At 43.2% G+C, this 15,333-nt stretch overlaps 1 protein-coding gene across 1 annotated transcript in view; it reads left to right on the forward strand.

The window, feature by feature from the left end:
* The first annotated feature begins 460 nt into the window (after positions 1 to 460).
* Positions 461 to 15,333, forward strand: part of elapor2a (endosome-lysosome associated apoptosis and autophagy regulator family member 2a) — a 37,391-nt gene continuing 22,518 nt past the window's right edge. Inside the window, exons 1-3 of the mRNA XM_080736776.1 lie at positions 461 to 572; positions 4,218 to 4,338; positions 14,752 to 14,944. Of these exons, the coding sequence (XP_080592902.1) occupies positions 465 to 572; positions 4,218 to 4,338; positions 14,752 to 14,944 (422 nt within the window). The 5' untranslated portion in view covers positions 461 to 464. The remainder of the gene's footprint in view (positions 573 to 4,217; positions 4,339 to 14,751; positions 14,945 to 15,333) is intronic.

Raw genomic sequence — 15,333 nt, forward strand, 5'->3', positions numbered from 1 at the left:
TAAAGTGGGTGGAATATTTAAATGAAAAAACAAATACATACCCAATAACGGTCCATTTGGTTCCTGGCTGTGATTTATCCGGGGACCCCCTGGAAATCCCTCAAGGACCCCTGGGTGTCCCCAGACCCCACTTTGAGAACCAATGATTTACTACCTGGTTTATTACTACTCTAGCTGACAACCAAATGGCCAATCACAGCGCGTCCACGCAGGCCATGGGGTGTAGACCTATCCACCATGGATGTAGTTCTCTACTGGAGTCAGTCATGCTATCATCATCAGCGGCGCTGATTCACATTTCGCAGGTGGAAGGGACCGAAGAGACAGAACAGAAGTCGATCAGCTGAGGGGACGCACGGCACGCACGGATGACTGTTCACATCCCTGCGTAACGTTGATAACAACAGACAACAACATTACTCCCCTGCCGACAGGGATCGATTTGTTTTTTTTATTCCCCTGCAATGTCTTCGGCTTGGCTTGTTGTTAATTGCGCTCTCATCCTCTGCACACTCCGACAGACTGACGGCGACGCCGACGGGACGAAAGAAGGACAGCGTCAGTGTACTGAGGTGAGAGAAATATGCTGATGTTATATGATTTAGATTATAATAATAATAAGGCTGCTTGCGTAAACCTGCGTTGTAATTATTATAAGGCTGGGAATTAAGAGGAGCGAGCTAGGCGCCGATTGGCTAGGACGCTGCACGCGCTGTGACTACGTTTGTTAATCCAGAGCCCATATCAGATACGAATATACGATTAACGATTGATGACACACTTCCGGGGAGAGACCTCAACCCCAATTCAATACGGGTAAATACAAATGATATTACACACCTCGACCTCAATCACAGCAGGTGTAAGGACATAATACTAGTAGCTACTACAGCACAATGCAACCTCCACTCACCGTTAGAGTGGTTAAATCACGGCGCAGGTAGGCTACTCTACTAGCCTACATATAAAGTGAAACTTCTATAATGTATTATGATTTACAGCAGTGGTTCTCAAAGTGGATTCCAGCAGGGACTCTGTGGGCCTGGGGGGGTCTAAATTGACCCAATCAAGTCTGTAACTCTGACAGTGTACAAATGAACCAAATGAACCCTGACAGGTTCATTTGGTTCCATTTGTACACTAGTTAAGGGGACACCTTGAAATTTGAAAGTTTGAGAAACACAGACATACAGGTTGAGTTAATGTGCAAGTGATTGTGATTCAATGAGTGGAATTTCTAAGGCGGTCTGTCTGGTCTAATGTGGGACTGCACCGCTCATGTTTATCAGTGTTATCAGCTTCCTGCATGGACTGGTCTTTCCTCTCTCAGCTCAACACTTCGGTTGGCAATAGACCGAACACACAGGTTCCAAGATAATGCAATGGACCTCCCTTCTTGTAAGCTATCCGGACAATCACTGTTTTTACATGGACATCCAGATCACAGTCTGACCTGCCATACCAGGGTCATTAATCATTATGCTATACTCTACTGTACTTTCTGCCCTTGAACTTGGATCATATGACAGACTCTTGGGTGCCATTTAAAATAACGTGTTATTATGTTACAATGTATTTCTTTTGTTTTGTTCAAAAAGGAGCGTGCCGTCCCCTTTACATCCCCTCTAGTCAGACAGTAGGAAACCTGAGACGTGTGTGTGTGTGCACAGTACAATATGGAGTGTTCATTTAATTCTGAAGATTTTATGAGAGTTTTTACACAGTCAAATGAACACTCAGTTTTTCTACATGGGAGTCACTGAAGAAAGTATCTGGCAGGACTTGTTCCTATATGGGCCTGCAGCCTGCAGGCATAATGTGTATTTCTAACGATTGGATTGATTGAATGCTGTATTATAAGGATAACACAAAGTTCATTGTGGTCCTATGTATTCTTTTCATCAACGTGGCATAACAAATAACACAATAATATATTTCTAAGCATCAAATTTGATGATACAGCGCATCAATCCCGGTATCTGGTTCTAAATAGAGAGGGAGTGTTGCGATATGAGATTAATAACACACATATTCTATTGTCAGATAACAGATTTACTTAATCGTCATATTAGAGAGTTTGTGAGAGACAGAGAAAGGCAAAGATGAGCAGAGACTGAAGCCTGATTTATCATGATGATGTGTCGTGTTCCATCTGACACATTGCGAGCTTGTAGATCTGCTATTTATGCTGTGTAACATCATACGCATAACAGCGTAAATTTGGCACGAGAAAGACGAGAGACAAGAGGATGAGAGAAACACTGGCAGAGAGAGAGGGAGACAAATATAGTCTATGTGGAAAGAGAAATGGGCAGACAGAGGGTACAGCATATGAAAAACCTCAGAAAGTATGTTAGGAGGAGGGTGTGAGAGAAAGAGGAAGGGAGAGAGAAACAAAAGGAGATGAAGGCGGAGACACAGGGGGAAGGGGTTTAGTGAAAATGATATCCTTTGTAGGTTTCATTTACTAGCATCAGATCAAATATTTTCTACAACTGGACACGTGTGTTGAGGTGCTATATTGAGTGAGGTCTGTAATGAAAGAGCCTGCTCTTGATTTCACAGCCTCTCTTATCCCTTGTCATTAATCCTCACTGTGTGTAGGGCTGTCACAATCTATACTATAATTTTGCGAATGTCTGTCTGAGTGAGTGTCTGTCTGTCTGTATGAAACAGCGTTTCTCCTCGGTGGCTGGAGCAATTGATCTGAAATCGCATCACCATCAGCATATGAACACACCTGACATAACTGTGAAGCCCGTTTGTCACTTTCACAAATCGTATGCTGTATAATAGCATTTTTATGGTGTATCTATATCTATTTAGCCTACAGTACCTTTTGTGACCACACATGTTAAGGGAGGGGCGCTGTTGTTCAGGCCATGCACAATCACACACAAACCCACACACACACACACACACACACACACACACACACACACGGGGGGGGGGGGGGGGAGTGTGTGTGTGTGTGCAGGCGGGCGGGCGGGCGGGGGGGGGGGGGGGGGGGGGGGGGCGGTTAGCCATTAAACGAAACGGGTATTTCTTACATTGATGCTCCTACATATTATCATGCAAGCACCAGTTAAAGTTACTTTCCATCCCTCATATACTGTATGCACAGTGCACATCCCATAACCCACACACTGCACATCATTTTGGAGCTCATATCTTTGAACGGGTAAGGGCTAGTTATTACATAATCGTCTAATCTTGATTATTTGACATAATCGCGATTATTTTTCATAATAATAATATTTAGGTTATCTGTCATATCTGCCATGTGAAACTTCAAAGCCTAAAAGCCAAACAGAAATGTAATTGTCAATGACAAAAACACAATTAAATCGTTAATCGCAATTATTTGAGTGATAATTAATCGTCATGTAAAATGTCATAATCGTGACAGCCCTAACTGTGTGTATTGCTGGTACGTCACTTTGGACCCAGAGACTGCACAGGGCACGTTCTACATAACCGAGCCTTCTGCATCATGTAGAGCGAAGTTCTGAAATGGCTCTGTTCAAGGCAAACAGCATGTTATAAATTAGGCCAGATTTTTCCCTTACAGACAGAGGGTGAGAAACTAGAATCTCAGGTCACGGCAGCTGCACTCTGTACAAGCTCAAGTCGATGGCCTCCCTATCCTGATCTCGGATCAGTGCTGGCTCTCTCACTTACTGTCTTTCACATACATACTGTATCCACACAAATGGGCTGAACACGCTACGATAGCTCCACAGTACTAACATGCAAGTGTTCGTCTATTAGTCACAGAATCATCAGAACCCAGTTATCCACCTTTTGTAACCAAGCCACTGCCCTTCTTTCCCATCGCCGTGGAGATGGAATTTTGTGTACCCAGGGTTGGTGAGTGTTTGTGACTGGAGAGAGATAACACAACCAGACACCATCACACACAACGGAGGGAGGGAGGGAGCATGTTTTGCAAGCCTGGTCTGTCAACTAATGAAGCTGAATACAGCACTGGCCACTTTTATGCGATAACCAAACCCCCATCTTTGCTTTAATTAGCAAAACAATGGCGTCCCGAGCAGGGTGACTAAGGGCTCATGGTTGGGTGGAGTCCTGTTGTGGTCTGATATTCTCTGACCTGCCCCTGGCCATCTGCCGAGTAGTTGGTTTGTAGACTCTGCCCCGGCAGACACAATGTCTTATGCAGATGTTTTTGTGTGTGTGTGACGTGTGTTTTGCAGAAAGACTACTACTATGAATACACAGAGTGTGACAGTACGGGCTCCCGGTGGAGGGTGGCCATCCCACAGAAGCCAGGAGCCTGCCTAGGACTGCCAGAGCCAGTACGGGGCACAGAGTGCAGTAAGTAATCTTGTGTGTATGTATACTGCATGTATGTGTACGTGCACACGCATGCATGCATGCACATGTGGCTTGTTCATAAATGTGTGTGTGTCTGTCAGTCTCTTATCAGTGGTCTGGAATTTCTTTACACCACAAGCTGATTGGCCCATGCGTTTGGACCTCCTCCAGACCAGACAGTCAGCCACAGTGTGAAGCCACTAGCCAATAACCTCTGTGAAAATAAAAACACTGTCACATAAACCGCTCTCTACTGGCTAACTTCATCACTTCTATTTTTGGTGCACATGTTTCGTCGTCCTCGTCTAGGTATGTGTGGCCCCTCTGGCTACAGTTTTCAGGAGATGCACCATTGTACAGGTGACTCTAGTCTGCACCAAGGTTATTATAGTTGACTAAACGTTTATAACTAACAAAATAATGTAAACTAGAATTAATTATTGTTTATTTGCTTTCTAGTTTCTAATAATCGTAATATTTAATACCCGGGTTATTCAGCAAGTATTAATATAAACTGTTAAACTCGTTATCCACAAAAGTTCATGACTGAATTGTCCCCGTTGCATATTGATTGATTTATTAATACATGCACTTTTATTCATCCCAAATTCAGTTATCTAAATATCACAATGTTTTCAGCATGCTGTGTTTCTTCCCCAAGGGAATTTTAGTAATTCTATAGGCTCATGAGCCTCTCCAGAGAAGCTACAATCTATTCGTCCTGTCTAGCAGGGGACGGGAAAAGCATCCAAGGCATGCATGACTGCAGTTGTAAAACGTTCTAATATCTGTTGGCTTGTCCCCCAACATTTTGCTAGCTTCAAAAATGTGTTTTACACATGAGTTACTCAACAGATGAAACATCTAAAAACAAGCCATGACTACTGATGGAAATATTTTTATATCCCATGTGAATCAGACAGTTTCCCCAAAATGATTGAATATCACTCCCACACAATAAAGGAGACCACACACCAGTGCAAGTCAGTTTTTCTCTTAGTTGTATTGAAAGAATGGTTCAACGTACAGTACAGCCATTCACCCATAGTGCCTTCTGCCCATCCAAAACATAATTTCACAGATATATGGAGTTACAGAATACATTAGTCACATTCTGATTGGACAATTATAACATAACAGTGGATATCAGATGTTTTCGTTTCTTGGGCCCTGTAGCCAGAAGGACAATGCCAATGTGTTATCCAGTGTCCTGGGCATTATGACATTATTGAGATATCATTTCTCTGGTCAACATCCTTTTACAGACCTGCAGTGGAGCATATCTCATCACGTGCATAACAATGTTTGAATAACAGGGTTTGTGTTGGAACATAGAGGGACAAACAGCACAATTAATACATGATCTGTCATGTACAGTAGTTTGACCTTAAGACAAAATTGGTACAATAATACCAGTAAGACTCCCTAATCGGGAGATAAGCGACCGTTGGTCGCTTATCTCCACAAATAGGCCAAAAGTTTGTTTTACCAATTATCAAGACATACGGGCAGTTGACAGTTTGCCATGGTTACTCATTGAAGTTGAATCTCCATATATGGAGATAACCTACGCATCACACTAAGTCTGACCTCACCAGCCCATATTTGGGCATGAGCAACTTATGTCTCCATATATGGAGATATGATGACATCACACAGTCCTCAGCCGATGATGTGGCGTGATGTCATACAATACACAAACGAGCCCTACAGTATAAAGGGGCAATTCTTGCCAGGAAAGAAGCATTTCTTCGACTCAGACCTTATCGCCAGGGTTGGCTTATAGCAGCTGTCGGTAGGACCATATATGGATTCTGTTAGTGTGGATCTCCTAACAGGGCATCATCTGGGATACAATCCCTTTTATGCCCATATATGGAGATCCCTAACATAATCCCTTTCATGCCCATATATGGAGATCCCTAACAGAATCCCTTTTATGCCCATATATGGAGATCCCTAACAGCATCCCTTTTATGCCCATATATGGAGATCACTAACAGCTAACAGAATCCCTTTTATGCCCATATATGGAGATCCCTAACAGAATCCCTTTTATGCCCATATATGGAGATCCCTAACAGAATCCCTTTTATGCCCATATATGGAGATCCCTAACAGAATCCCTTTTATGCCCAGTTGGTTGCTAGGGTAAAAAAACATGGTTGCTATGATAAACAGTTGGTTGCTAGGGTAAACAGTTGGTTGCTAGGGTAAAACCATGGTTGCTAAGGTGGTTGCTAACGTACACTAACAGACCAGCAACAACAGACTGTTGCCACAGCAACGTACACAAAGGTTTGTGTACACATGTGGTGTGATGTCATACTGAAGATATATGACATCACACCGTACACAAACAAAGGTGTGACGTGTGACGTGTGACGGACGGACGGACGGACGGCCGGTGGAGGTTTTCATAGTAAACTGCTCCCTGACGGTCGCAACTAGTTAGTCACCAGTAAGACTCCCTAATCGGGAGATAAGCGACCGTTGGTCGCTTATCTCCACAAATAGGCCAAAAGTTTGTTTTACCAATTATCAAGACATACGGGCAGTTGACAGTTTGCCATGGTTACTCATTGAAGTTGAATCTCCATATATGGAGACATAAGTTGCTCATACCATAGCAACCATGTTTTTTACAGGGCCTGGGATTGATGACATCAGAAATCTCCATATATGGGCATGAAAGGGATTTTGTTTCTGGAAATATGTCTGTGGGGTGCCACATTTGGAATAAAACACTTACATCACACATCTGGATATCCATACAGCCCATCTATTTTGCCTGTGTCCATTTATGCCCATATATCTGATGACATTGGGACACTGATCTCCATATATGGGCATAAAACTTATGTTAATTAGTAAAGCCTGGGGATCTCCATATATGGGCATGAGGGGTACCCTAAAAGGGCATCATCTGGGAATAGCAAATATAGTTATCCTAGAAAGTGAAAATCTTACATCAAAGGCCATAACTACCTACCTACCACCATACTGCATTCCTCATTAAACTACCTACCAGTAAGATGCCTATAGGGAGAAAAGCAAAGGGCGAGGTTGCACCATTTCTTGGTCTTCTGGCCAGTGATGTATATCGGACCATTTAACCATACAGTATATGGAGACATCTGGTACCCAAAGATATTCACAGATATGGGCTTAATATTGATGACATAAGGGATCTCCATATATGGGCGTAAAAGGGATTTGGTTCCCCTGGCATCACAGGGATCTCCATATATGGGCATAAAATGGATTTGGTTACCCTGGCAACACAGGGATCTCCATATCTCCATATATGGGCATAAAAGGGATTTGGTTCCCCTGGCATCACAGGGATCTCCATATATGGGCATAAAAGGGATTTGGTTCCCCTGACATTACAGTGATGTCAGTGGCTGGTTCTACAGAGGGGATCTCCATTTATGGGCATAAAAGGGAATGTATGTATGATGATGTCAGATATCATAGACGTCATAGGACTTTCACATAACGAATAACTGAGTAAGCATGTAAACCCGTAAAATCTATATTTGGGCATGGCTGATTTATGACCTCATCATGATGACACGAGCAAACACAGCTGAATTGTATAAATGATCAGTGCAGAAACCAACAGAAGTATTTGACCAAGACTCTTCGATTTAAACATCAACAAAGGTGTGACGTTTGTTGATGGTCACAAAGGTGTGACGGACGGACGGACGGACGGACGGACGGACGGCCGGTGGAGGTTTTCATAGTAAACTGCTCCCTGACGGTCGCAATTAACCAAACATTTCCAACAACTACTAAAATCCAAAGCATCCTGCTGATGACACTGAACGAACCATTACATGCTTGTGGTGGTGAGGGGTTTCCATACCGATAGCGCCTCCCCTCCACTAGTGAAAGGATCAATGTAGTTAAGTGCACTGTTTCAAGATTATTGCCAGACCCATGAAATGGGTAGGCCTACATAAGCAAATGTCGGTCTGTCCTGTTTTTCTCCATAGATGGTCATGATGATGACATGATGATGACATGAGGGAGGGATAGACCGACAGACAAAGCCTTCATGTCATCACAATGACATGAGGGAGGGACAGACCGACAGACAAAGCAAAAGGCTTTGTCTGTCGGTCTGTCCCTCCCTCTTTTCTCCATATTTGGTCACAATGATGTCACAAATGATGATGACATGAGGGAGGGACAGACAGCCTATAAAGGGACAGACAGCCTATAAATGTACCATTAAATTTATAGGCCCAGAGGGTTGGCAGAACCGGGGTCTGGCACAACCAGGTTGACCTGGTCTAGTTTCTACATGTCTTGAATTTATTACTGACTTTAGAGTCATGATCACTTTGATGAAGCCAGAGAAGGAGCCTTTTAATTGTGTGATAACACTAGCCTAGTGATCAAGTCTGATGTCCATTAGACAGGTGGTTCTCAATGTGGGGTCTGGGGACCCCCAGGGGTCCTTGAGGGAGTTCCAGGGCATCCCAAAGGATGAAATATTCTAACTTTTTAAGAAGATAATCAGTTGCTCGACCGATGTCGTCGATACTAGTGTGTTCGGAAATGCGCAGTTGCACACTCAACGCAATGGTGTGCCATGTTGCATTACATTGTGCAACATGCAATGCAACATGAAATGCGCACTCAACACAATGGTGTGCCATGTTGCATTACATTGGGCAACATTACATGTTGTGCAATTGCATTGCACAACGCAATGGTGTGCCATGTTGCATTACATTTTCCATTTGGTGGTGCTGGTATATCGTGTGTGTGTGTGTGTGTGTGTGTGTGGCACACACACGCATGCGCGCGCACACACTGTGTGCGCGCGCATGCGTGTGTGTGTGTGCGTGTCACACCCACGTGTCACACACCAGCAAAACTATATGGGTTTTTAGATCGGCTGTTCTCAAACTTTTCATGTCAAGGACCCCCAAATTAATATGTATTCCCCGGACACCACTTTGAGGACCAGTGGTTTAAATGTTTATTGGAGTGCATTGTGTTCTTCCGTAAATACTGTATGTTGAATATTCCTTAGTCCAGGGGTCTTCAACGTTTTCAGGCCAAGGACCCCTTAGTTGAGAGAGAGATGAAGCGGGGACCCCCACAACCTTTTCATAGATTCCATATAGTTTCATTGTTTGGATGCAAAATCATCAGTGTATTTTGGATTCATGTCAATTTGTGTTTTAAAATATTGAACCACTTGAACCATCAATACTTAATAAACCCCTCTACACCAAAGCTCTTTGATGAAAATAGCCGATCTACAAGCTCTCAGTTTCTATAACTCAAAAGATTTGGAGCACCCCCTGTAGTAACTCTAGGGGTCCCGGACCCCCTGTTGAAAACCCCTGGGCCTCAATACCACATCCAGCCTCCAAAAAGCCTGTGACACCTGACCCTACAGGTGCTATTCCTTCAAACAGTTAAAACATGCGTGGCTATGCAGTAATTCATGTTACTCCTCATCTCTCCTTTTCTATTTCCTTCTCTTTGATTGAGTAACTCTATAGTTGTCAGGCCAGAGTTCCACAGAAAAAAAGCCTGTATTTCCTCACATGATCTCGGCCTATTGTCCTGTCTCACTTTGCATTTTGTCCTTTACACAGGCAGTATATGCAAGTATCACTCAAGTTTCACTCTTTGATGTTCTGTTAACATTTTCTTTTCGATTTTCTATTTTTCTTTGCCTCGAAAATGAGTGGGTTGTTCCCTTTGTATTCTGTCCATATACAGATAGACGGTAGGAAACCAAAGAGCTGTGTGTTAATTAATTTAACTGACTGCCACTCATGTCCATTGTACTGTGGCCATCACTGGTTCTCAACTGATGTACAGAGGCACACAGTGTGGCGTGAAGTCATATTTTCTTCATTAAAATGTAATGAAACCAATCTATAATATGGCAATTCTTATCCCAATCTTAACAACTTTAAACCTGGTGTCTATTTTGGGCATGTCGTTATACTGTAGTGTACTGTTAGGTCAGTGGTTCTCAACCTGTGGGTCGGGACCCCCTATTTTGGGGGGTCCCCAGATGATCAACTTAATGTGAAACATTGTTTTCTCACTCAACAGTAAACAAACCAACATAAAGTTGAAGAGTATAGATGGTATCTGCACATTTCTTAAGTGGCAATTTACCTTTTTAATACCTCTAAAATGACAAATTAAACCTTGGCGAAATTGTCTAATATTAGAGGCAGTCAGGCAGATATTGTGAAAATAGCTGATCTACATGCTCACAATGCTCATGTAGATCTGCTATTTTCATAATAGAACCGTGTTATACAAAATGTAATGCCTCAACTCTTAGTGCTCGTCAGGGTGGGGGGTCCCCAGTTAAAATATGATTATTTTGGGGTCGCAGCCTGAAAAGGTTGAGAACCACTGCTGTAGGTAAACACACACAGAAAACAACACATTCACGTTCACAAGCCAATCATGTACGTGCGCTTTGTGTGTCTCAGCGTCACATGGGTAGAGAACCACATGCCATACCAACAGTTTTTCTTGTTTTCAATGAAGTGCTGAGAGCTGGCATTTGACCAGGTGAGGTATGAGGAAAGAATCAACCTGACAAACCTGAGAGAAAGGGCAGACTAGAATAGATCGATTCATCTGAAATGAAAACACGCACACAACCTAGACCAGTGGTTCTCAACCTGTGGGTCGGGACCCCCAGGGGGGTCCCCAAATTATTTTCGGGGGTCCCCAGATGATATGCTTAATGTGAAACATTGTTTTCTCACTCAACAGTAAACAAACCAGTATAAGTGTATAGAGGGTATCTGCACGTTTCTAAAGTGACAAATTAAGGACTTTTAAGACCCTTTTAACTCATTGGCCGCCATTTTAACATTGACTGTTTGGCTCCCCTGCCATTTTGTTTAATGAAAAAATTGATATATTTTTTTTATATTGACATTTTTCCTAAATTCTGTATTCTGTATTTTGTGTCATACAGGACCTGAATTGAAACAGGACCACCTCTAGTCTCACCAAAAAATAAAACAAATAAATAAAAAGCTTTTTTTTCTATAGTTGCAGCCATCTCAAAATAGCCATTTTTGACCAAAATCCAGCTATAATTGAAACAACTGGAAATATTGACCTTTTTGTGATCGATCGCTTTTCAAGTGGATAACTCACTTGATATTTGTCTTTATGGCTTCAGGCATTATCAGATAAGTGTACTAATGTAATTATGTAATAGGATTTCTTTTTTTTTTAATTTTCTGTTTAGAAAAATGCAGAGAAACATATTTTTATTGGCTATGTCTGACCATACACTCAGCAATTTCACATATATACTACTGTATATTGCAGTATTTATGTGAGCATTTATGTGAGCCCCCACTTGGGGGCGCTTTCTCTCTGTCTCTATGTGTCTGTTTTCGGTCTCGGATGGGTTTTGATCTGTACAGGTGCACACACACAAATAGACATCAAAGGGGGCATGAGTCTTTTTTCTAACATGTCCTAGAATGTGAAAATAGCAGATCTACAAGCTCTACAAGCTCAACACATCGCTCTGTGACACATTGAGAGCTTGTAGAGCTTGTAGATCTGCTATTTTCACATTCTAGGACATGTTAGAAAAATGTCTCCCCCTGCCCCTAAAAAAATCCTCTGCACTGCCCTGCTAAACAGCTCCTCTGCGTCTTTGCTCGTTAGTAATCAACACTAGTTGATCTCTTGCTTTTTTGGAGGAGCGTGGTGGGGGAGCGTGGGAGTTTTGGTGGTGGTCCACGACCACCACCCTTGAGAAGTGTTGGCTGGAGACCAGGCAGGGTAGTGAGAGGACGGACCCCCTTTCAGGGACCACTTCACTTGTCTCTGAATCAACTGGATCGCGTCGTGTGAACTTTATGTAATCGGGCAGTTTTATTGATTGATTTTGTAAGAGTTGATTATCGTGTTCCCACTGCTCTGCTGAGCGAAGCGTTGAGCCCGCGGACCCCCCAGGGACCCCCTTTTGCAAAGGACCGCCTGTTGACAATGGCCTGCTTGGCTGCTTGTGGACCATTACAAAACAATATATTATAGCCTGGATATATGGATTATACAGTAACCTGTGGATACTAATCAACCATCATCATTCTCAGGTATGTTTTAGAAGCATTTATATGGCGAATTGGCGATAATTTTTTTGTGTCTTGAGAGAGAGAGAGAGAGAGAGACAGATCTCTGAATCAGAGACTCTGATAGCACTATTTCTTTATGGGACTGTGTGCTGATTAGGACAGGGGGACCACTGAAACAGACAGTGGTCGTGGACCACCAGCCAGCTAAGAGATGTGCACACACACACACACACACACACACACACACACACACACACACACACACACACAGCTGTTTTTTTCTTCTCTTTTTTTTCGGCTGCCAGCCTTTTGAGCTCAAATGCGTCTTTTGCCAATTAACTGTGGTTGGGGAGATTTATACATTTGTATTGCAATTTGTACATTATTACAGTCTTTTTTTCAAACACACTTACTTTGATGTGTGATATTTTAGGTTCCCTTTAAGATAAAAGGCTCAGAATTTGTCACGAGCAGGGGGAGAATGTAATTAAACATTACATTATATAAAAGCTAATTCTCGGGACTATCGGGCCTGGCGGGGAGCGACATTGGGATTTTCTCGGGACTATCGGGGGAGGCGGGGAATGAGTTAATACCTCTAAAATAAAAAAAATAAAGATTGGCCAAATTGTAAAATATTAAAGGCATAAATTGTGAAAATAGCAGATCTACATGCTCTTGTGAGCATGTAGATCGGCTATTTTCACAATAGAACCGTGTAATATAAAATGTGGGGGGGGGAGGGGGGGGGGAGGGGGGGGGGGGGGGTCCCCAGTTAAAATAAAATATGATTATTTTGGGGGTTGTGGCCTGAAAAGGTTAAGAACCACTGACCTAGACATAAGCACCCCCCCCCCACACACACACACACACACACACACACACACACACACACACACACACACACACACACACACACACACACACACACACACACACACACACACACAACCTTGTACTGCTATATTTGTGCAGGACTTTTAACTGATCTTCATTTACTAACGTCATTCCCTAACCTCTTACTTACTGTACCACTAAAACATTTCCCCAATTTTCATATAGGTTTATTTCTGACGCTAAATCTACGTTAAATCTCAAACGGTTTATTAAAAATCACACCCGTGTGAACTGAGCGGTGGTCGTGGAGGCTGTGCAACAGCACTACTGGGTGGGTGCAGCGGGGTTAGTGTGCTTTACAATGCTGTAGTTTCTTCACACACTCTAATTTATTTGACCCTAAAACATTCAGTTTGTTAATAATAATAATAATACTTGACCACACATGCTGACCCACCCTTCCCCCCTGTGTGTGTGTGTGTGTGTGTGTGTGTGTGTGTGTGTGTGTGTGTGTGTGTGAGAGAACAACAGCGCCCCTCCCTTAACATGTGTGGTCAGAAAAGGTACTGCATGCTTGAGGCTACATACACGGACGGCCGGACGGACGGCCGGACGGACGGACGGACGGACGGACGGCCGGACGGATACCCACACACACGGCCACGTATAGGAGACGGTGTGACCACCGCTCAAAAAGTGAACAGACAAATGTGTCACTGAGGTGCTCAAAGTCAGAAGTACAAGTGTGTGCGCAGACTGCGCACACACGCACGCAGTCGTAACAGGATGTGTGGATTAAGAATCCAGGTCTCTATGGCAGCGTGAAATGCAACAGTGATTTATTTGGCTGTCACTCCTCTTCAATCCTTTTCTTTCCCATTTCCTGAAAAGTAATGTTTTTTGGACATTACAATTTACAATTTAGGCATTTAGCGGACGCTTTTAATCCAAAGCGACTTACAATAAGCAGGTAATACATCCATATAATATGCAAGATATGTCAGTACATCAACAACAATACAACAAATGAATAGGAATATCAATCTAGAAAATATGTAAATAATAAATAACATGGGTAGACCACGCACCTAATCAGTAAAAAAAACTGTCTAAAACCTAAAAATGCTATCTAGCTTCATGTATGGACATCAAGGGAAGGGCAGTGTTATATTAGTGCTATGGGTTCAGGTGGAGTCTGAAGAGGTGAGTATTCAGCCCATGGCGAAAGCTAGAGAGTGAGTCAGTGCAAGAGCGAGTTTATTCCACAGTTTGGGGGCCAGGAGGGCAAATTGTCTAGGACGAGTGGATTTTTGTCCTGAGGTTTTTAGGGAGGGTTCTGTCAGCACCCATGCAAGGTTCTGTCAGCACCCATGCAAGGTTCTGTCAGCACCCATGCAAGGGTCTGTCAGCACCCATGCAAGGTTTCCAGCCGACAGTGACAACGTCCTCTCGTCTCTCTCTCTCCACACAGCGTTCTCCTGCGAGGCCGGGGAGTTCCTGGAGATGTCTGCTCAGGAGTGCACCCAGTGTGCTGCGGGGAGCTTCTCCCTGGGCAGCGGCGTGCGCTTTGATCAGTGGGATTCCATGCCTGTAGGGTTCAGCAGCCTGGCGACGTCGCTAACCAACGGCCCCCAGGGAGGAGACGACACGCTCACCTGCAACAGGTAAAACCTGAGGAACACTGTACAGTATGTAGGCATGGGACCATATTATCGTTTATCGTGATAAAAAACACTCACGATAATCGTATCGTGGAGATTTAATTTATCCTCCATCATACGCCGGGATCAATTCATCTTTTATTTGCCGAGCTACATATCCGGTACCACTTAAAAGGCAAGTTCACCTCTGGGACAACCAGATCTTATTTTATTGTTGTTTGGGACAAGATCAACACGATCCTTTTTGCATCATATGAGTCATCATGCTGCATCATATGACATTCATGCTGAAATACAAAAATATCTCAAAACACAGATTGAACACAAAACATAACTCAGGATTGTGTTGATCTTGTCCCAAACAACAATACAATAAGATCTGGTTGTCCCAG

Source organism: Nannobrachium achirus (assembly GCF_963921795.1).
Source record: "Nannobrachium achirus genome assembly, chromosome: 11".
Classification (NCBI taxonomy): Eukaryota; Metazoa; Chordata; class Actinopteri; order Myctophiformes; family Myctophidae; genus Nannobrachium; species Nannobrachium achirus.